Raw genomic sequence first — 21,828 nt, 5'->3', positions numbered from 1 at the left:
CAGTACAACACACACTTTAGTTTAATACTAGTTAAGCCCTGTCTGGGAAACCGTCCCTGTGCGTTTTCTTCTTTTTGTTAAATGATAAATCAAAAAAAAAAAAAAAAATGAAAAAAATGAAGGAATTCAATTTGAGGTTAAAGTATATTTAGCCCCTGGTGTTTCATGCCAAGATGATTTAAACATGTTTTATAACTGACAGACTTTGTCAGCAGTGGAAAGATTAAGGGGTTGTGCACACCAAAACCCTTAAACGTGGCTGAAAACGCCTGGACAACGCCGAACGCCAGCTGCCTTTCAGCTGAGTGACAGCTTTCATCAGCTAAGCACCCTGGCAGCTCCGATACGTCAGCTGTGAGACAGTTGGTTGCCGTGATACCCGCCCCGCCCCTCCCCCACCGCGACTGGACGGCCCCGCGAGAACCGACATCGACGACCGGAGCTTTTCATCCAGGGTTGAACGTTTTTCAACTCTCGACGCTCAGCACTGAGTGCGGAAAAACCGCCGGGCGCCAGTTTTCAGCGCGTAAGAAAACCGCTAGCTGCTGGCTTATTTGAAAAACGCAGAGCTAACCCTAACCCTAAACAATTGAAAACATTTGCTGACTGTGTGCGCAAAAGTCTCGGTGTGCACAACCCCTAAGAGAGTGTGCACACCAAAGCCTCCACGCCCACTGCCGGTGTATGTTTTCAATTGTTTCCAAAGCCAGCTAGCGTTGAAAAATATTCAACTCTGGTGAAAAGCTCAGCTTGTCAATGTCAGTTCTCACACGGCCATCCAATCACAGTGGAGGAGGGGCAGGACAAATATAACAACAACCAACTGGCGCAGTATCACAGCAACCAAAGAGCTCAGCTGAAGAAACAGCTGGCATTCAGCGTCCTCCAGGCGTTTTCAGCCGCTTTAAAAACTTTGGTGTGCACACCCCCTAACATTTTAACACACATTCTTTCAAAACAGATGACATAATGTGTCACCAGCTAGGTATACTGTCTAGAAAAACGAATAACTTTTGTCTAATGTTTACGCTTAATTGTTCACAGTTTACAATGTGACAAGTTTATTTTAGAAGGTATAGCATGTATTGGTTTTGTATTGAACAGATCTGTTGTATAGGACTCACTTGATGTTGATATGCCTTAATACTTACCCGAGGCACCGTTGAGAATCCGTGGGTTGTCAAGTGGGTGCCCTCTTTCCTGGGTGTTCCACTGATAGGCCCACGGCCCTCCAGAGGGTTCAGCAGTGAATCCCAGCATGATTTTTTTTATTCTACAATTTTAGCTTATGTTAAAATCTAGAATCTAGAAAGTTATACATTAAGTGCTGAACTGTTACAAGCACTGTCTGTTTTTGTATCTCTTGTTCTTTCTGTCTCTTTAAAGGCAGGGTCCATGATCTCTGAAAGCTAGTGTTGACATTTGACATCATCTAAACAAACACGGCACTACCCCAATAGAATCTGGACCTTCTGATCTTTTGATAGACCCGCCCCACACATACGGAACCCAGGCAACAATGTTGTTTAGTAGACACGCCCCTTACTGCTGATTGGCTATAAGTGTGTTTTGGTAGTCGGCCCGACTCCCTTTTCCAAAGCGTTTTTCAGAAATCGTGCACTCCGCCTTTAACACAAATGAAAGCAAGCATTGTTTATATGCAGTCTGTCATTATTATCCCAGTGGTGAGTAAAGTAGCGTGCACACCAAAGCGTTTACGACAGCGTATGTTTCCAATTTTTTTAAAAACAGCAGCAGCTGGCGCCTGTTGTCCGCGCTGAGCACCGGCACTCTGCGGTTTTTCCACACTCAGTGCTGAATGCTGAGAGTTAAAAAATGCTGAACTTTGGGTAAAACGCTCAGTTCACAAGGAGAGGGACAAACATCACAACAACCAACCGGTGCAACATTCAACAACTGATAAGCAAAGCAGAAGTATCATAGCAACCTAAGCACTTAACTGAAATAAAGCTGGCAAGCGCCTACAGTTGACAATTGTCCGGTGTTTTAGCCACATTTAAACGCTTTGGTGTACATGCATGTAAACATTAATAAACATTCAAAAATGTATGTTTTGTTGTAATCAGTCCTGGAAATGAGGTGAAGTGGACAGCAGGACCAGATTCAGACAATTTCATGTCCCATTTGACCCTTCCATAGGCAGTAACTGGGATGTCCCAGATGTATTGGTCACTTCAGATGGGTGTGCCAAGTAGTCAGGTGAGCAGAGTGTTTGGCTGGTTTCCTGCAGAGGCCACATTTCTTGGCATGTGAACGAAGGCAGATGAGACGGATGGCTAGTGAAGAGGGGTCTCCGCTGTCTGTAGTTGGACCACACCTGCAGCAGCGTCTCTTTGAAGGGCCGGGTAGTCAGTGTGTACAAAATGGGGTTCAGAGCACTGTTGATTGGCAGAATGAAGATTACAACCCACGAACTGATGGTTCCTGAAGAAAGAAGGTTCTCATTTAATAAAACCATTAAATCTGACCATTTGGTTAAAAGCGTCTGCTAAATCTAAATGTAAATGAATGCACTTATTCTATCCCTGAATCCTAAGGCCATCGAGTAAACATTTTGTACATACTTAATCTGTCTGGATGTCTTTAAACATTTGAATTTTTAAGAAAATATATCAAAGAAAGAAAAAAGAAAGAATGAAAAAGAAAAGAAAGCGAATTGGGCAGAAAAGCAAAAATAAATGACTATCATAGCTGTAATTTGGGACTGAAAATTAATGACATAAAAAACACTTACCCGGTATTTCGACTTCCATTAGTGATAAAATTTTGAGAATAAAAATGGGAATCCAGCACAGCGAATCAGTGATCACAATGGAGAAAAAGCGTTTGGCAATTGTCAACTCTTTCTTTATGTGGTTGCTATATTTGGTCGCTTGCGTTCCTGTTCTCTGAATATTGTAAAACATGCTTCCATAGGACAGTACGATGATGAGAAAAGCCACCAGATTCAGACCTATTTGGAAAATGAATATGAGATTTTACATCATAAATAGCTACATATCTACTTCAAATGATGACTAATGTAAATATATATATATATATATATATATATATATATATATATATATATATATATATATATATATATATATATATATATATATATATATATATATATATATATATATATATATATATATATATATATGAAGAGTTTGGTTCCAAAACGCGATAAACGCCATTTTTGAAAAAAATGAGTTACTGCCAAAATCAGTATTATATCAGGTCAGTAGTTAAAAGTAAATTCTTAATTTTACGCAAAATCCAATATCCGCCGTGTTATTCTGTCATCTGTTCTCCCTTTTTTCCCAAAATGCGATAAACGCCACTCCCCCTTTTTTACAGAACGCAATAAATCCCACAGCGCACCATTCACGCAATGTAAACAAACATGGCGGGGCGCTGAGTACATGGAGTCCTAGTTTTCCTCATCTACTTTGTACTTTGTGATCAACAAACAAAACAAAATAATACTTTAATTGCATTGCTAAACCTGTGATGGTTTTCTGTGATGGGAAAGAAACGTAAGCCATCAGCATCTAATATTTTCCCTGAGTGGCACTCGGTTGCTTGTTCTCCAGACAGCATCAAGCTTCTCATGCTAACACATTGACCCCAGAGGATCTTATGAAAAACTTTACATAATTTTACTCAAAGTCAACGAAAATCGAGCAGGGTCAAAAACATTTTACAGCTGATCTCTGTGAAAGACGTTAAGCGAGGACGTCAAGTAACCGCAATGACAGGGTTCTTAATATGACAAAGTAAGTGTTTTGATTAATGACATTAATGTTTATATTTTTAATTAGTGTGTACAACTAGTCAACTAAATGAATATAACGTGGCAAAGATGAATGCACATTTATATAGGCTATTGATTCAATAGATTTATTGCATTTTGAATAAAAACTTGTCATGGATTTATTGCATTTTGTGGAAAAAATTATCCGTTTTTATAATAAATCTTTGAAAATCAACTTATGGATTTGAATTTTTTATGTTTTTATAACCTAAAGATGCTGTGTGAAAGTTTGTAACAGAAAATAGTTGTTTTCATCTTGTCACTTTCTTGGTATAGAAAACACGTTTTTACCAAAATTTGTCAAAATGGATTTATTGCGTTTTGGAACCAAACTCTTCATATATTATATATATATATATATATATATATATATATATATATATATATAGATATATATATATATATATATATATATATATATATATATATATATATATATATATATATATATATATTAGGGGTGTAACGGTACGTGTATTCGAACCGGACCGTTTCGGTTCAGGGCTTTCGGCACGGTGAAAAGCCGAAAGGCCGAATGCATTTTGTGTGCGCCTGTGCGGAACATAATACGTGCGTTTCCGCACGAACATATTAAGTGGCGGACGTCTCCTCGTTCAGTGCAAGTCTTCTGTCAAACATATAACATAATTCGGCCCGCAGAAAGATTTTTATTTACTTAGTTGTATATCCGTTTGATTATTGATGTAAACGTTTACGTGTCGTATCTAAAAGCGCATGTTAAACGCGTGTCAACGAGCTGCTTTGTTCTTTCAAAAGTGAGTGAGAGGTTGCGCGTCTTTCGTTGCTACGCATTCATGAGACGCGCTTTCTGTGACAGCGAGAATAAGGAATGCGTGATCAGATTTTTCATCTGCACATCACGTCAATCATATCATTGTCACAATGCGATCAGCTCGTCAGGACAGAGAAGAGCTGTAACCCGGGCTTACACAGCTGTTACTTAGCTGCGGAGGGGTTAGTTTAAGTCACAGCTTACATTGACGACACAAGCAAAGATTAGGAGAAACGTGCAAAAGATCAAAGATGGCTATGCATGCAACTAACTAATCTCAAAATGAGTGTATAATAAGTATATCATCATGTTGCTTGCTATGCAGTTACACATAGAGCAGTAATATTATTTTTATACAGAGATGGTACATAGCCAATTCAATACTGTGAGGTAAACAATCCAAAATAAATCAAAACAGAACATTTTTAGTGGCAAAAATGTAGGCTAATTGTTCATAAATGTATTCAGGAATTGAATTTGTTAGTTCAAGGTTTTAGTAGAAAAAGTTTAAGAGAAGGTTAAGAAAAGAGTTACCTTCTGTTATAAAATAATGTAAAAAATAACTTTGCAGTAGTATTTAATTATTATTTTTTCATTTTATATATATTTTATATGTTATATTTAATAAAAAGTGTTTAAAAAAGTGTAAACAAATTGTAAAAAAAGTTTATAGTAATAAACAACCTGCAGTTTAATGTTTGCATTTTCCCTTACTGTACCGAAAATGAACCGAACCGTGGCTTCAAACCCGGGGTTCGCACCGAACCGTGATTTTTGCGTACCGTTACACCCCTAATATATATATATATATATATATATATATATATATATATATATATATATATATATATATATATATATATATATATATATATATATATATATATAACAGTGAAATTACGAAATTAATTAAACTATAAGAAATGTTCCTCAACTTGATTGATGGTCTTAATATAAAACACAGGCATCATTAGAGGGTTCTTTTTCCCAAGTTTGAGCTTGACTAGTCTATTAAGTTGTAGTTAAGGTGATTTAACTTTGCTGGACTCCACCCCCAACCCCCCTCTAATTTTAACGCTCCATCAATATTGTCAGTGCCCCCACCCCTTTATAACCAAACTGAAACCTCCATATCATAACTCTACAAATGGAGCAACCGCATAGAGCGTGATATTTGTGAATGAAAATATCAAAAACAACTCTTATAACTGTGAGAACAAGTTAGTGTCTTTGTAAATCAAAAAGCAATTAACTTTTTAAACCTCTAAAACAGGTGTAGTACAGCATTTTTCCAAAGATGTTTAACTTACCGAGAAATATGACAATTGAATACATTTGCGCGCCAAGAGTTTCCGGCTGCTCAGAATGCAAAGGAAAACACACACCATTGGTTCCGTAGAAGTTTCTGAACACTCCTTTACAGACCAGAGGCAGAAAAGCAATGATGAATCCCAAAATCCAGATGGCCACCAGTACAGTAACTGTGCGTCTGCGACCAGGGGTCAGGTAACGAAACGGGTAGACGATGCAGATGTATTTTTCCAGGGTGAGGTAGGTCAGGAGGAGCACTGAGACCTCAGTCGAGAGCATGGCTAGAGATCCGATCACCTGGCACGGTGTGCTATCCATCCAGGCCTGAGCGTGACGGTTATACTCACCACGAAACTTCAGGTCATACGCTCCGATCATGAAGAGGTAGACACCCATCAAGCCATCTGCACCTGTGTAGTGAGAAAGGATCTTGTAAGCTAGACAAATAAACATGGAATATATCAAAAGACATCATTCGGCTAACATTTTATGCTTCTTTTGAATATGCTTTAAAATAGATTAACTGGCTCTTATGTAATCTGTATGAGCTGCTGTCATGCTTGCACAGTGACAAACCATGTCCAAGAAATGTGAATAATGAAAAGTCCTGATTTTTAACAGCGTCAGGATGACGTGGTGGAAGAAAAGAATATTGAGCAATTTATAGTGTTTCGCTTAGTGAGTGATAGTGTAGTTTTTTGCAAGCAACATAGACACCATCTGTGGCAAATACTGGGTCAGTGATTATTCCCATAATGTCTATTTGCATGTGCATCTCACAAGTAAAGCCGAGCATACATTTTGCGAATTCAGCAATGCCGTGGAAAATAAGTATTTGACACATCAGCATTTTTATCAGTAAGGGGAATTCAAAGTGGACTATTGACACGGAGTTTCCGCCGGATGTAGCCATCAAGCCAAATGTTGAATTCATACAAAGAAATCAGAACATTTAAGTATACAAGTTGAGTCATAATAAATAAAGTGAAATGACACAGGGAATAAGTATTGAACACATGATGATAACAAGGTGCAAAATGGCATAGAAAGCCAGGAGATCACCTGAAATCTGTCAGTATTGAAAGAGAAACCTGCCCCCTATCAGAACTAATTGATATCAGCTGCTTTAGTCCTAATTGATGGCCTATAAAGGCTTCTCATTACCCAGGAGGCACACAGGAAAGACTTCACAATGAGTAAAAGCAAATAACTTATTGTTGAATGGGGGAATGGTTATAGGCGGATTTTCAGTATGCTGTATGTTCCTGTGAGCACTGTTGGGGCCATTATCTGGAAATGGAAAGAGCATCACTTCACCATAAACCGTCCACGATGAGGTGCTCCACATAAGATCCCTGTCCAAAGAATAATCAGGAGGGTTCTCCAACAGCCAAGAACCACTTGGGCAGAACTTCAGGAAGACCTTGCATCAGCAGGTACTGTTGTTTCAAAGAAAACTATAAGCAATGCCCTGAACCGGCATGGCATCCATGTACGATCACCACACAAGACTCCATTGCTGGACAAAAAGCATGTTGATGCCCGTTTAAAGTTTGCAAAAGAGCATTTGGAGAAGCCTGTGAATTATTGGGAGACTATAGTATGGTCAGATGAAAGCAAAATTGAACTTTTTGTCATGTCATTCTACACACCCTGTTTGGAGAAGAAATGGAACTGCCCACCACCCAAAGAACACCATACCAACAGTTAAGCTTGGGGGTGGAAGCATCATGGTTTGGGGCTGCTTTTCAGCAAGGGGTACTGGCAGACTTCATATTATTGAAGGCAGGATGAATAGAAAAATGTACCTGGACATTCTGGATAAAAATCTGCTGCCATCTACCAGAAAGCTGAAGATGAAAAAAGGGTGGACACTTCAGCAAAACAATGATCCCAAACACAAGGCCAAGGAAACAATGCGGTTTCAAAGAAAGAAAATCAAATAGCTTGAATGGCCCAGTGAGAGAACTGAAGATCAAAGTTCATAAAAGAGGCCCAAGGAACCTTCAAGATTTGTGTGGAAGAATGGGCCAGAATCACTCCTGAGCATTGCAGATGACTGGTCTTTCCATACAAGAGGTGTCTAGAAGCTGTAATCACCAACAAAAGCTTTTCTACAAAGTATTAAATAAAGTGTGTTTAATACTTATTCCCTGTGTCGTTCTGTTCTGATTCATGTTCTGATTTCTTTGTATTAATAATTCAATATTTGGCTTGATGGCTACATCTGGTGGAAATTTTGTGTTGTGACGTCCCAGTGAGTCACTATGAGTTCTGTCTGAGCTACAGGTGACCGGCAGTTTGGATGACGTAATGTCGCACCTGCACCAAATCAGCGCTCTTTTAAAAGGGACTTGTTTGAAGTGAAGAGGAGAGAGAATGTCGAGACTTTGTGCTTGTTGGAGTTGTTTGCCCATCATGTGGCTACCGGTGTCTCAAGGGGTATGGAGGTTGCGGGAGACCAGAGCCACACTTGAGGAGTTCTCGTTATGATCCACCTTCTAGAAAACGGCTTTTTGGACATTAATCTTCTGTTGGTTTTGTTGATTTGAATTGATTACACTTGTATCACTTACACGCACATGCTGATACGCTGACTATTCATTTACACTGACTACTAAACATTTCATGTTTATGTTCTTTAGTTTAATAAATTGTTTTGCAAATTTAGTAATGTGGTGTCTCCCTGTTTTTGTTGCGTTCCTTGACAAAGAACCGTAACAGTGTCAATAGCCCACTTAGAAATCTCCTTACTGATAAAAATGCTGACGTGTCAAATACTTATTTTCCTCGCTGTATATACGCAGGTGTAGGCAGTTTGTATGTGTTTACAAAAAGATTTCTGAGAAGAAAGTAGGGCTGGGTATTGTTAGGAATTTCACAATTCGATTCGATTTCGATTCTTGAGGCTTCGATTCAATTTGATTCGATTCAATTCAATATTGATTTACTTCCTTCGATATCGATTCAATAGTAAGTAAATACACAAACAGTTAAGTACCTGAGTATATTTTTAAATAATGTGTGTATTATTACTAATGTTCAGAGGTGGAAAAAGTACTAAAATATTTTACTTAAGTAAAAGTAAAGTTACTGGTCTAAAAATCTACTCAAGTAAAAGTAAAAAGTAAATCATTTTAACTTTACTCAGAGTAAAAGTTACTTTTTTTTTATAGCGGGGAGAGGTGGAGGATTTTAGTATAGTTCAAAAATGACAAGGGAATATAAATCTAGTTATTTTTAATTGTAGGAACATCTTTACAATTAAAGTGCAATAACAAAAAGTTAATAAAATAAAAAGCTTTTTTAAACTAAGAAACATTTATGGAATTATTTAATGATTTTACATGTGAGTTATGCACTTTTGAAGGTGGTCAGCAGCTTGTAAATACAATTACTATAGTAAGGTTTTAATTGATGTATTGCTGGTAACATACATTATTTTATTAAACTATATATCTAGTTTAAATGAGCATATAATGAGATGAGTGCCATGTCATACTTTTGACACGTTTATTGTCTTCTTGCTTCCCTCACCTGGGTACCTGATGTCAGACCTTTATTCTCTCTCTCTCTCTCTCTCTCTCTCTCTCTCTCTCATGTCTAATGACCTGCTCATTCACGAGGACGCTAAGCTGCTAGACTGCGGAGGATAATGCAAATGAGCTGTAAAACCCAGTCTGCAATTTGGTACTCGAGAGCATGAATCTTACCTTTCATAGGAATGAAACACTCGCTTCGCGTCAGTGGAAAGTGGTCGCTTAAATATGACCAGGGGTTTCTTTCATAAGATTTGAACTGAGGCGGGTCTGCATTAGCGCGCGCCTGTCTCGTCCGTCTCCAAAGGCCCTGTCCCAAATGGCGCGCTTCATGTGGACTTTCGGTCTCGTGGCCTTAAATTGCGCGTGCTCGCTTAGTCCACGAGTCCGTAGGGTGTCCCATCTGTCATTTTTACGCTTTGAAGTGTGTTCATCAGCGCCTCCTTTGCCCCCTTGATGTGGTCTTCAGCGAAGCCCGCACTGCAGCAGGCTTCGCGCACTTTACCAACCCAGAAGTCCTTGAGAAAGAGCAAACAGACCAATCAGATGACGGAAGGGAGGAGCTAACACTGACGTGCAACTTCTCTACCTATTTCCGGTGTGACGCTCGAGTCTGTCCCAAAATACGACTCCGTTGCACCCACGTGGACTCGTATTAAGGGTCCCTTAAGTCTGGACTACGTGATGTCATCTAAGTGTGGACTCTGAGGAGGACCACAAGTCCGGAGTGTGCCATTTGGGACAGGACCATAGTAGTGATGGGTCGTTCGCGAACGAGCCGGCTCTAAGAGCTGATTCTTTGTAGCGAACGAGCAGAGCCGAATCTTCAGACGCAGGGGTGGGACCGTAAGAGCCGGCTCTTCTAAGGGAGCCGAGCCAGAAGAGCTGAATCTATGAAAAGAGCCGGACTGCCATCACTAAAATGTAGAGCCGGAGCTTGAGCAGAAAGAGCCGAATCAATGGAAAGAGCCGGACTGCCCATCACTACTCCATAGTTCTTTTTGCGCGTTCCCCCGCCCATCAATCATCCATTGCGCGTCTTTATCACCTTGCTTTTTAAAAAAAAATTACTCAGTAACGGATATGATGTGAAATGTAGCGAAGTACAATACTTCAAACAAAACATACTTAAGTAAAAGTACAGATTTTAAAAACTACTCAAAAAAGTAAAAATACACAAAAAACTACTCATTTACAGTAATGTGAGTAAATGTTATTCGTTACTTTCCACCTCTGCTAATGTTTGATCACATTGATGGTGCAGGCTTGAAAGAAGTGCTGCTGTTTGCCATCTTTGATCTTTCTGTTTTGATATAGCGCGTCTTGTACAACGCTGAACGCTCTCACTAGAGTGTTGCCCACAGCGCCGCCACTGGCCGGGGGGGCTGAATCGATTCATAGGATGTGATGAATCGATATTGAATTGAGAAACAAATAATTGCAATGCATTGATGAATCGATATTTTTACCCAGCCCTAGAAGAAAGTATCTTTAAATAATTCCTGACTTTATAACAGCAGAGAAGGTGACAATATAAACAGCATTAAAAAAAAAAGAAAAGCACTCGTGAGTGCAAAAACACTGAGTTTATGGCAATCGGTTCATAGCTCTGCTTCAACTGTGCAAAACCCTCATAAGGAGAAGTCAGAAATTCATCCAACCATCCATTTGCCAGTCGGAAGAGGTTACTCTCTTCTCGTTCCCCCCTGTATACTGTGTGACAAATGACACACGATGAAGCAGAATTTCAGCCCGACTTAAAACCGTTTCAGCCAGGTTAGGTTACAGTCCACCCGACCCAGCCGGGGCTTGAACCGGAGAACCCTTTTGATGTGAGGCAACAGTGCTACCCACAGAGCCTCTGTGCCGTCCCATTCCCTTATTTAAACCACATCAGAGAGCACAAATCAAAAAGCTAAAAGCAGCCAAAAACATAATACAAAGATGTCATGCATGAAATTGCCAACAAAAAATGTATATAACTATGCACTATTAAACTGCTGGAAGAAAATGTGCATCTTACAGCATAAGGATATGATGCACATGGCGTGAAGCTTGTTCTCAGAGCGAATATAGGACCGCATGCAGATCACAAAGATGTTGCCGAAGCAGGTCGTTGCAGAGACAACCCAGACAAAGACACGCAGCACGATGTTGGCCAACAGGTCCTCAAAAGATGAAATGCCATCAGTGTTTGGCTTGCAGCTGCGGACGTGAGGCGCATACCCGCAGTACTGGAACTTTTTAAAATAGCTGCAAGGAGCAAAAGTAGAAGCAGATATGTCAAACGTTTAAGTCTGTTGGTCGATCGCTTTCATTTTAACTAATCTGTTAATTGGTAACTTTCTGCACTGAGATATTTCATCAGACTCGAGCCTGACAGGCTTTTCTTTCTACTTTTTTCAAATAGTTGACATATGAGAGCTGTCCTTAAGCTACAAGTTCTGTCATCACTCAGCCAGTCTGCATTTATATCAGAGACTCAAGATAACACTAAACAGAACTCTGATGTGCTATAAGAGACAGCAAGGGACTCTTGAGCTGAACTGATTCTTAGTCTCAGCTGGAGAGCAAACATTGTGCATTACATTCAAATTTCATAGTGTTCTCCTTCTTCACAGTGAAAATGATACGTCCCAACATACAGTATGCATCACAGAAATGTCGTACACCTCAAGTATTCTGGATTAGATTGAAAAGCAAATTGAAACCACTCAAGAGACACACTTGTATTTTGTGTTGTTTTTCTGAAGGATGCATCATAATCGCTGTCAGGGCCGCATTAACAATAGGGCTAGGCGAGGCTAAAGCCCCGGGGCCCGAACAAGTAGGGGGCCCGTGATTGGCTGTAAAGCAGATTGACTCCTACTAGCTATCTGATTGCCAAAGCCTTACCACGCCCCCTACAAATTAGGTTTTTGCCGCCAGCCGCAGCACGCGCCTTTGAAGAAGCGCTGAGGGCGGAGAAGCGCCCGACGTCATTCGCTTCGGGCGCATTGTCCAATCGAATGAGGGGAGAGGCGGGCCTTACGTTGTGGTAAGGGAAGTTTACAGGGGCTTTGAAGGACTCCACTCGTTCACTCTCTCCTGTGTGTTTGTGCTCCTTTCACCCTCAAACAAGGTCAGAGCAAGCGTCCTCTTTTTAAAGTTTCTGCTAATATGACAGTTAACAGCAAAAGAGCGCTCACGCGTCAATATTTGATTGACAAGACAGCTGACTCTGTGGTTGCTTAGCAATATAAAAAGCCGTGCCGCACTGTATAGTCGCAAAACGTAGAACAACATTTGGTCAGACATCACTTTTAGTATAAGAGGCATAAAATGGTGGAATGCTTTACCATCAGAAATTAAAACACTGAAAGGACTCAAGGTTTTTAATACACATTTAAAGCAATGGGTAAAACTGAAACAACTTTGTGAACGCTGATTATACAGGCTACAACTCAATGTATAAGTTTGTTTAGATTCTGTTTTATAGTGACTACTACATCTATTTAAGCCCACATCTTATTTGATGTATTTGATGTATTTATTATGTATATTTTAATATCTATAAATTTGTGCTTCAATACTCTGTAATCTCTGTTTTAACCTTACAAGCCTAACCAGGGACAGGGGTTGCAAATTAGTCTTGGCTATAAACCTGTATGCATGGAATCTACTTTGTATTTTTTATAAAGAAATGTTTTATGCATTTGTCCCTGTCAAATAAACATTAAATAAATATAAATAAATAAATCAAACATCAGAAATAAAGTAATTTACTGCCCTTGACTGAATCACTTCTGTAAAAAAAATAAGAATGTTGAATTTATAGGGAAAGATATGTACTGTATATTTGATTACTCTACACAATATAATATTATTCAGTGCTTTAAGTTTTTCAAGCAGGTCGATTTCTTGTGTGCCTTTGTTCTATTGTTATTTGTAAGTCTTGTCATCAGTAAGCTTGAGATTCTTTTCTTAAGTGACTATTATTTTTTTGTGATATGGAAATTGGTCAAAAGAATTTTGAAATTTTAGTGGCATTAAATTTCCATATGATAAAATTCTTATTAAAAGTAATATAACTTGACTGTGAAGTATAGCATTATTGTTAGATAAAATGACTCGTATAATGATATAACATTTAGCTCATCGCCCACCCTTATATTCGCTATTAGCAAGGTTAGTGTTAATCTAACAGCTTTTTTCGTGCAACTGTCATTCTGAATTATTCTAAATTATATTTATGTAAAACAACTTCAGCAGTGTTTTAGAAAAATGTTTTCTCTCTGTAGTTGGTGACCTAAAGTGGTGGTGGTGGGGGGGGGGCTGCAGTAACTCATAGCCCCGGGGCCCAGGGAGCTCTTAATGCGGCCCTGATCGCTGTTGATTACTACATTCGTTTGCGAGAGAAAATGATTAACATGAATAATTAATAGAAAACAAAATCTACAGAGTCAACTTCTGGGGCAAGAACTGTTGTAATATTTCTTTAATGAGGAGACACATGAGAGATCAAAGAGTAAACGTTAGGAGATGCTTCATTTCTATAATGTTTTAAAGTAAAAAATTATATTTGGTTGTCACCCAAAGTCAAACAAAACATTTGACATTTTTATTTATTTGCCAGATGCTTTTTCCAAAGCAACTTAACGTTAACTTTACGTTTGATCATATATGGGATTGAACCCATGACGTACTGTACGTGCTGCTAGTGTAATGTTCTACCAACCTCTTTTATCTCATCATAACATTTCTGAGTATAAAGAATGAATAAAATCTTTGAAAAAAGTAAAACTTACATATGAGTGAGATTTCTGAGAGGCTCAAACATCTGTCTGTGAATGTTCCCAATTTCAATTCCCTCAATGCTCCTGTGACACAGAAAGCTTTTCACTTAAAGTTTGTTACATAGAAAACCATTATCATAAACATTTCAGTATCCTCTTTACAATACCCTTACGAAAGGAAAATATATTTACCAATATATTACTTGAAATATATTGTAATATATTGCAATATATTATTTTACTTTCCATTTTCCAATATATTATACATTGGCAATACATGGAATAATATATTGATGGTACATATATTCTATATATGTGTAATATATTGCAGTATATTGCAAAATATACAAATTATTGCCACTTTCAATATATTGTACATGGATATAATATATGTGTTTATATATTTAAAAATATATGCAATATTATATTTTGATTTATATGCGAAAATGTATTAACAATATATGTAGAGATATAGTTTCACATATATGTTTACTATATGGTAGAATATATTTCAAATATATGTAAAATTATATGGAAATATACATGAAATATATGTAGATATGTGTTCGATATATTGTGGAATACATTTAACATATATGTAAAATTAGATGGAAAATATGTGAAATATATGTGCATATATGGGAACATGTATTAACAATATATGTACAGATATAGTGTCACATGTATGTTTACTATATGGTAGAATATATTTCAAATATATGTACAACTATATGGAAATATATATGTAGATATGTATTTGATATATTGTGGAATACATTTAACATATATGTAAAATTAGATGGAAAATATGTGAAATATATGTGCATATATGGGAACATGTATTAACAATATATGTACAGATATAGTGTCACATGTATGTTCACTATATGGTAGAATATATTTCAAATATATGTACAACTATATGGAAATATATATGTAGATATGTGTTTGATATATTTTGGAATACATTTTGCATATATTTAAAATTAGATGGAAATATATGTGCATATTTATTGTAAATGTATGCACAATATGTGTACATATATGAGAACATGCACATACAATGTATGAATATATTTGGGATATATACAGTATATGTACACAAAACATCTAAAATATATAAATACTTAAATATGCAACCTGCAATATACAAACATTTACACCACATATTAACACAGACTGATGGGTAATCTATCAAAAGCCACCTTTATTTTATTTTAATCAGGCACAGATACTAAACCCAATTTGAGGTACAGAGCTCTATAGGCCTATTAAAATCACAAGAGGTTTTGCATATGGTCAGTCAAAGGAAATGTGATTGGCTTTACATTACATTACATAAATGTGTTGCATTGCATTTACATAAATTACATTTTAAAAGAGTGCCATTAAACAAAAAATATACAAAATATAAATTGAAGTGACTTAAATTATTTCAAAATTTCAGCAGTGCCATTATACAATATAAAGACAATATCAATAAACAAAATGCACAGACAATAATGAACAAATAAATAATAAACAAACTTTCAAGAAGTTTTGGGAACCGTGAAAAAGCAAAAAAAAAAAAAAAAATTGCCAAAAGAACAGTCCATTATCCTGGTTAGGAGTCCACCTTGGATCTTCACTGATGTAAACCACTTACATACCCATGCTTTTGCTCTTCACCTGGGGCACGTTCAATCTCACACCGGTGCGCAACGTTTTGCTACGGTTTCCGGGATGAACGACATGTTTCCTTGAAACGGTGTGCAACGGAATGCAACAGGTTTTAGAAGCGTTTTCTCTTGTTTGGTGGGTGTGTCAGAAATGTCGGCCCAATCAGCGGCAAGATGTATAAAACCACGCGATAGTAAAGAGACAGCTCGCTCAATGGGTTCAAGTTGGAATGTTGTCTTTCATTCTGGACAGCAAGGTCAGTGACTGTAACATCGAGGGTCTTTTACAGTATTAAACACACATTTATAACAATTTCATCAGGCTTCAGAAACATTTAAAAAAGAACACAAAGAATGGCCTCTCAGCTACCGTAGTTGCAACGCTTACGTCATCTCAACAGGGTGTTCAATGCATCACCGTTTAAGTTTAATAAACGTTGTGCAACGTTTCGTCGGGGCTGAACGCAGCCCTGGTGTCTTAATGCCATTAGCTCGAAGATTCTACTGTTGATAGATTTTCTGACATCAGCTTCCTTGGCCTTATAGGGAACTGTTTTAAAACAGCATCTGTGGAGCAGAACAACAAGTTGTTCACAAAAATCTCTCAGAGATGCAATAAAAACGGAAAAGCACCAGCTCTGAAAACTTATATACCTTTTAAAACTTGAAGTTTCCTTGGAGCCTGCTGACATCAGCCTTCTTCTTCTTCTTGAGTTTTACTGGCAGTTGGCAAACAACTTTTAGTGGCATTACCGCCACCTACTGATTAGGAGTGTGGGTCAGGATCATAGGTCAGGACCTATCTATCAGCCTCCTTGTTGCTGGTGTCTGTTACGCATCCTGTCCTCTCTTCGCGCCTGAATCTCAGCTTCCTACTCGAGCATTTTATATATATATATATATATATATATATATATATATATATATATATATATATATATATATATAGTGCCCTTTTTGTTCTTGATTGCAATATATTTTGTATCATATATAAATGTATGTTTCATGCATATATTGCAATATATCAAAGCATATAAAGACAAACTATTACATGTAAAAAATACAGTGCCCTTTCTGTTCTTGATTGCAATATATTTTGTCTCATATATACATGTATGGTTTATGCATATATTGCAATATATCAAAGCATATAAAGACAAACTATAACATGTAAAAAATATAGTGCCCTTTTTGTTCTTGATTGCAATATATTTTGTCTCATATATACATGTATGGTCTATGCATATATAGCAATATATTAAAGCATATAAATACAAACTATTACATGTAAAAAATATAGTGCCCTTTTTGTTCTTGATTGCAATATATTTTGTCTCATATATACATGTATGGTCTATGCATATATAGCAATATATTAAAGCATATAAATACAAACTATTACATGTAAAAAAATATAGTGCCCTTTTTTTTCTTGAATGCAATATATTTTGTCTCATATATACATGTATGGTCTATGCATATATAGCAATATATTAAAGCATATAAATACAAACTATTACATGTAAAAAATATACCCACATGGAAAAAACATATATAAACATATATGTTTCAATATAGGTTTTGATATAGGTTTTACATATATGTGACATATATAAAATTGGCCATTTTCCTATATTATATGTACATACATGCACATATATGTTAACCTATATATTGGTAAAATTATTAAAATCTGTAGCTGCTAATAAATTAAACATAAATAAAGGTCCAACCAATGACAGTCTGCACCTGCAGGAGCCAGGATTCAAACATCCCCAATGCAATCCCAACCGCCACTGCTGGGATTCGAACACCCAACCTTCCGATCATTAGACAACGCACTCTACCATCTGCGCTATTTTGTTATACATGTCCTAGACAGACATTTTAAATGTTTTAAACGTGCAGAACTCTGTGTTATTTTTGTGACAACACACTTTGTGTTGTTTTAACACATCTTGTCCCTTTTCTTTATTTAAACTCAAAATCAAGATGGAATGACACATAGTGTGTTAAATAGGATTAACACATCCTTTCATAGAGTGTAGTTAAATTCCATAAAATGCCAATTACATGTGACACAAATTTCATGTGTTTGCACATACATAAGTTCTTGCATTTTTTTGTTAGCTCTTAGTTATTGCCTTGATAATAGAAAATATGAGCTGGGCATGTATGATATTTGCCAAAGTGAGATATGAGCTACAAAATGACCAGATCCTGCTTTATAGGAGACATAACTTATAGGGCTCATATGTTGGATATAAAGAAGCAATACAGGAGACCTATATGGCCTGTATATGCGCATATATGCACCTCAATTTTGCATATATGCAGCATATATATTATCATATATGGGCATATATGCTGTATATGTGCAGCATATATGTGCATATTAGCTGCATATAGGTTTCATATATGTGCATATATATTATCATATATGTGCATATATGCTGTCTATGTGCTGCATATATGTGCATATTAGCTGCATATATGTTTCATATATACGCATATATATTTTTATATATGTGCATATATGCTGTATATATGCAGCATATATGTGCATATAAGCTGCATATAGGTTTCATATATGCACATATATCCACATATAGGTTCTTTCCATGTGGGTAGTGCCCTTTTTGTTCTTCAATGCAATATATTTTGTCTCATATATACATGTATGGTCTATGCATATATAGCAATATATTAAAGCATATAAAGACAAACTATTACATGTAAAAAATATAGTGCCCTTTTTGTTCTTGATTGCAATATATTTTGTATCATATATACATGTATGTTTCATGCATATATTTCAATATATTGGAAAATATAAATATTAAATCCCATATATGGGAATATGTTGCCTAATATATTACATGATATTTTCCAATATACTGCAATATATTTTTGTTTCGTAAGGGTATTTTTTACAATACTTTACAATACTCAAATGCCCCTCTTACTGCCATTCTTTCTCCTAAAAATAAGCAGTTTTGTTTCCAAGATGTTCTTTTAACGTCTTTAAAGTGTGCCCTAAAAGAAGATCGAATGGGAGCATTGTGCTCTGCTGAAAGGGTCCTGCAAACAACACATTGCTAAAATTGCAGGTATTTTTGTGATGTTTTATGTGAAAGTGTGTGTGTGTGTGTGTGTGCGCGCGTGCGTGCGTGTGCGTGCGTGCGCGTGTGTGTGTTTTTTAAGGCAGTGTATGAGAGTAGGATACGAGAGAATGTCAGTGTATGGCTTAACCCTAAAATTGGTCTTGATTTATTTAATTTGTAAAACTACATTTTAAGTAGACAAAACTGCTAAGCTAAAAAGCTTGTTAGGAAGAATTTTTATACTTTTTGCTAATTTTGAAAAAAATTGTCAAATATTTATGAAACAAGTCCACAGTTAATATAAAGGCGTACAGTGTATTGTACATCTGGTAACTTAGGGAACCTCTATGGACCAGGGAACAATTGACTTCATATTACATTCACTAATAGCGCTTTTCCATTGCATAGTACCCCACGGTTTGGTTTAGTTTGGGTCGGGTCAGCTTACTTTTGGGAGCTTTTCCATTAGGTGCAGTACGTGGTACCCGATACTTTTTTCGTACCACCTCGGTTGGGGTTCCAAGCGACCCGAGCTGATACCAAACGTGACGCGAAAACACAGTAGATCACTGATTGGTCTGAAAGAAACGTCACTAACAGCGTCATCGCTATAATGTTAGCTTTACCTTTAGTGCTACCCTAGTGAAAAAATAGTATACTTAAGTACAATTTATTCACATGTACTTTAGTATAACTAAATGTACTTGTTGAACACTATTTATTGGTATACTTAAAGTCTGCTAAATTGGAACAACTAATTTTGTACTTAATGCACTTTAGGTGTGTGAAAGTAGTGCTGGGGTCCAACTAAAATTGTGTTAAATATACTTTTTTTGTGCTAAAGTGGAACTATTCAAAGTATACTTAAGTACAACTTAAGTATCTACCCTAATTTTGGACAATATACAGATCAGAGCATTTAATGTGCACTTGAAATTTATTTTGATAACATTACAATTGCAACTAAATTACATTTTAATTACACTTATGTTATACTTATAATCAACTGAGCCCATACTAGTATTTTACTAATAGTGACATTCAAACACATTTGAAGTATAATAAAATTGTATTGTAATAAAACTTTGAGTGAGTTATGGGGTATTTTCATCTAGTACATAGATGTGTTAATGTATTTGCAATATACTTAGCATAAAATAAATGCATTTAAAATATATTTTAGTATATTTATTTTTTTACTAGGGGTACTATGCAATGGAAAAGTGCCATAAGAATGACCTCCTTTCAAAACAAAAGAGAAAAGTTGATGGCATTTTTTGCAGATCTTACTTGGTTAAGTATGGAAAGAAATTCAAACATTATTCATGAGACCAAAACTTGTTGTGGCTACTGTACACCACTGCAGTACCACACTGAAAAAAACATTTGTATTAAGATTTACTTTAAAAATGTTAGAAAGAATGTTCAGAAAATGCTTGTAAATGTCATGTAAAAGTTACTTAAAAATCCAAAGTAAGCTGTACTTCCAATTATTATAATAAAGTCGACCTTACGGTGACAGACTTACAGTGACTTCAGTTTATGAAGCTTTTCAAAATGGTTCACTCTTAGATCCATGATGGGGTTATATGAAATATTTCTGCAGTGAAGAGAGAACTTCTGGTTATGAAATGCACTTCAACATCAAAGCTTGAATATATTTTCTGTGTACAGGCATCGGCGTCAGTTTTAGGTCCTGCAAAGTGTAAATAACAACTCACAGCTGAAGCAAATCGCCAAGATTCAGGAAAAGATAAAGAGGAATTGCTTCGATTCTGTTACTGGACAAATCCCTGTGGAGAGAGAACATATTCATGCCATATGCATTTGAAAAGGCTTTTGATGACAGCTGCGACATGCAAAGTAATCTTTCACGAGTCCATGGCCAAACTCTTTGATGACTCATGTTATATAACTGGTAGGGAGAGAGAAGAGTAAGACCACCCCAGTGTTTACTTTGAAATTGATAAGGTAATCCATGCAAGCAGGACTTTTTTTCCCCTTGAAAACAAATTCTCACTCTCGAATTTCTCAAAATGGCAAATGGTAAATAGGTCATGACTAAACTCCAGAGAATGTGATGTGGTGATTATTTTTGCACACATTTATGATGGAAATCCATAAGAACTTACAGCTCGCCCAATTTATGAAGAAGAGAGAAAGCTCGCTCGTGGATGTAACTAATGCGGTTCCTCTGGAGGACCCTGCAAAATGAACAAACATTTATCTCAGCTGGACAGAAACCCATTGAGCAAACCAGGGAAATAGAAATAATAAAATACAACAGCACTGTTTCATGTCAATAAAATACTTTCACGAGGTAAATGAAATCACTCTAGCATATAATATTAATATTATTCCTAATATTGATGATTAGGAAGTCCACACAATTTGCTAAATATGTACACTCCCTGACAAAAGTCTTGTCGCTTGAATACAAATTGACCCGAAGTGCCGCTAAAATATATTTCTAATCAAGATTTGTTTTCAAGACATGGCTCATTTTAATCCCAACAGCTTTTGAAACAATATTTCAATGCAAAACGAAACTGTCAAAAAGTATTCTAATATTCACAGCTTGGTAATGCCCATTAAGTCAATTTTTGAAAAGACATAAGTGCTGTCGCCTTGTTATATGCGCTTCATTTGTGACTAATAATGGATCAATTAGGTCTCAGGTGTGTATAAAAAGAAGCCCAGTACACTATACCTTCACATCAACTGCAACTAGACCTCTGCAAATATGCCTAAGATTCACCCTGAGGCTAAAGTTTCCATTATCAAGAGGCTGAAGACCAGATCCACTGCTGATGTGGCAGACACCT

At 36.6% G+C, this 21,828-nt stretch overlaps 1 protein-coding gene across 3 annotated transcripts in view; it reads right to left on the bottom strand.

Annotated features, from left to right (window-relative positions):
• Positions 1-436: 436 nt before the first annotated feature.
• Positions 437-21,828, bottom strand: part of rxfp1 (relaxin family peptide receptor 1) — a 78,318-nt gene continuing 56,926 nt past the window's right edge. For all 3 annotated transcript variants that reach the window (XM_055179029.2, XM_055179030.2, XM_055179031.2), the window contains 8 exons: positions 21,136-21,207; positions 20,725-20,796; positions 20,532-20,603; positions 14,254-14,325; positions 11,490-11,719; positions 5,927-6,337; positions 2,756-2,974; positions 437-2,445 (listed from right to left, as the gene is read on the bottom strand). In XM_055179029.2, the coding sequence (XP_055035004.1) occupies positions 2,135-2,445; positions 2,756-2,974; positions 5,927-6,337; positions 11,490-11,719; positions 14,254-14,325; positions 20,532-20,603; positions 20,725-20,796; positions 21,136-21,207 (1,459 nt within the window). In that variant the 3' untranslated portion in view covers positions 437-2,134. The remainder of the gene's footprint in view (positions 2,446-2,755; positions 2,975-5,926; positions 6,338-11,489; positions 11,720-14,253; positions 14,326-20,531; positions 20,604-20,724; positions 20,797-21,135; positions 21,208-21,828) is intronic.

This window comes from Misgurnus anguillicaudatus, chromosome 16, assembly GCF_027580225.2.
Source record: "Misgurnus anguillicaudatus chromosome 16, ASM2758022v2, whole genome shotgun sequence".
In the NCBI taxonomy this organism is placed as follows: domain Eukaryota; kingdom Metazoa; phylum Chordata; class Actinopteri; order Cypriniformes; family Cobitidae; genus Misgurnus; species Misgurnus anguillicaudatus.
Note: the sequence above shows the minus strand (reverse complement) of the source record. Positions and strands in the feature narration are given on the sequence as shown.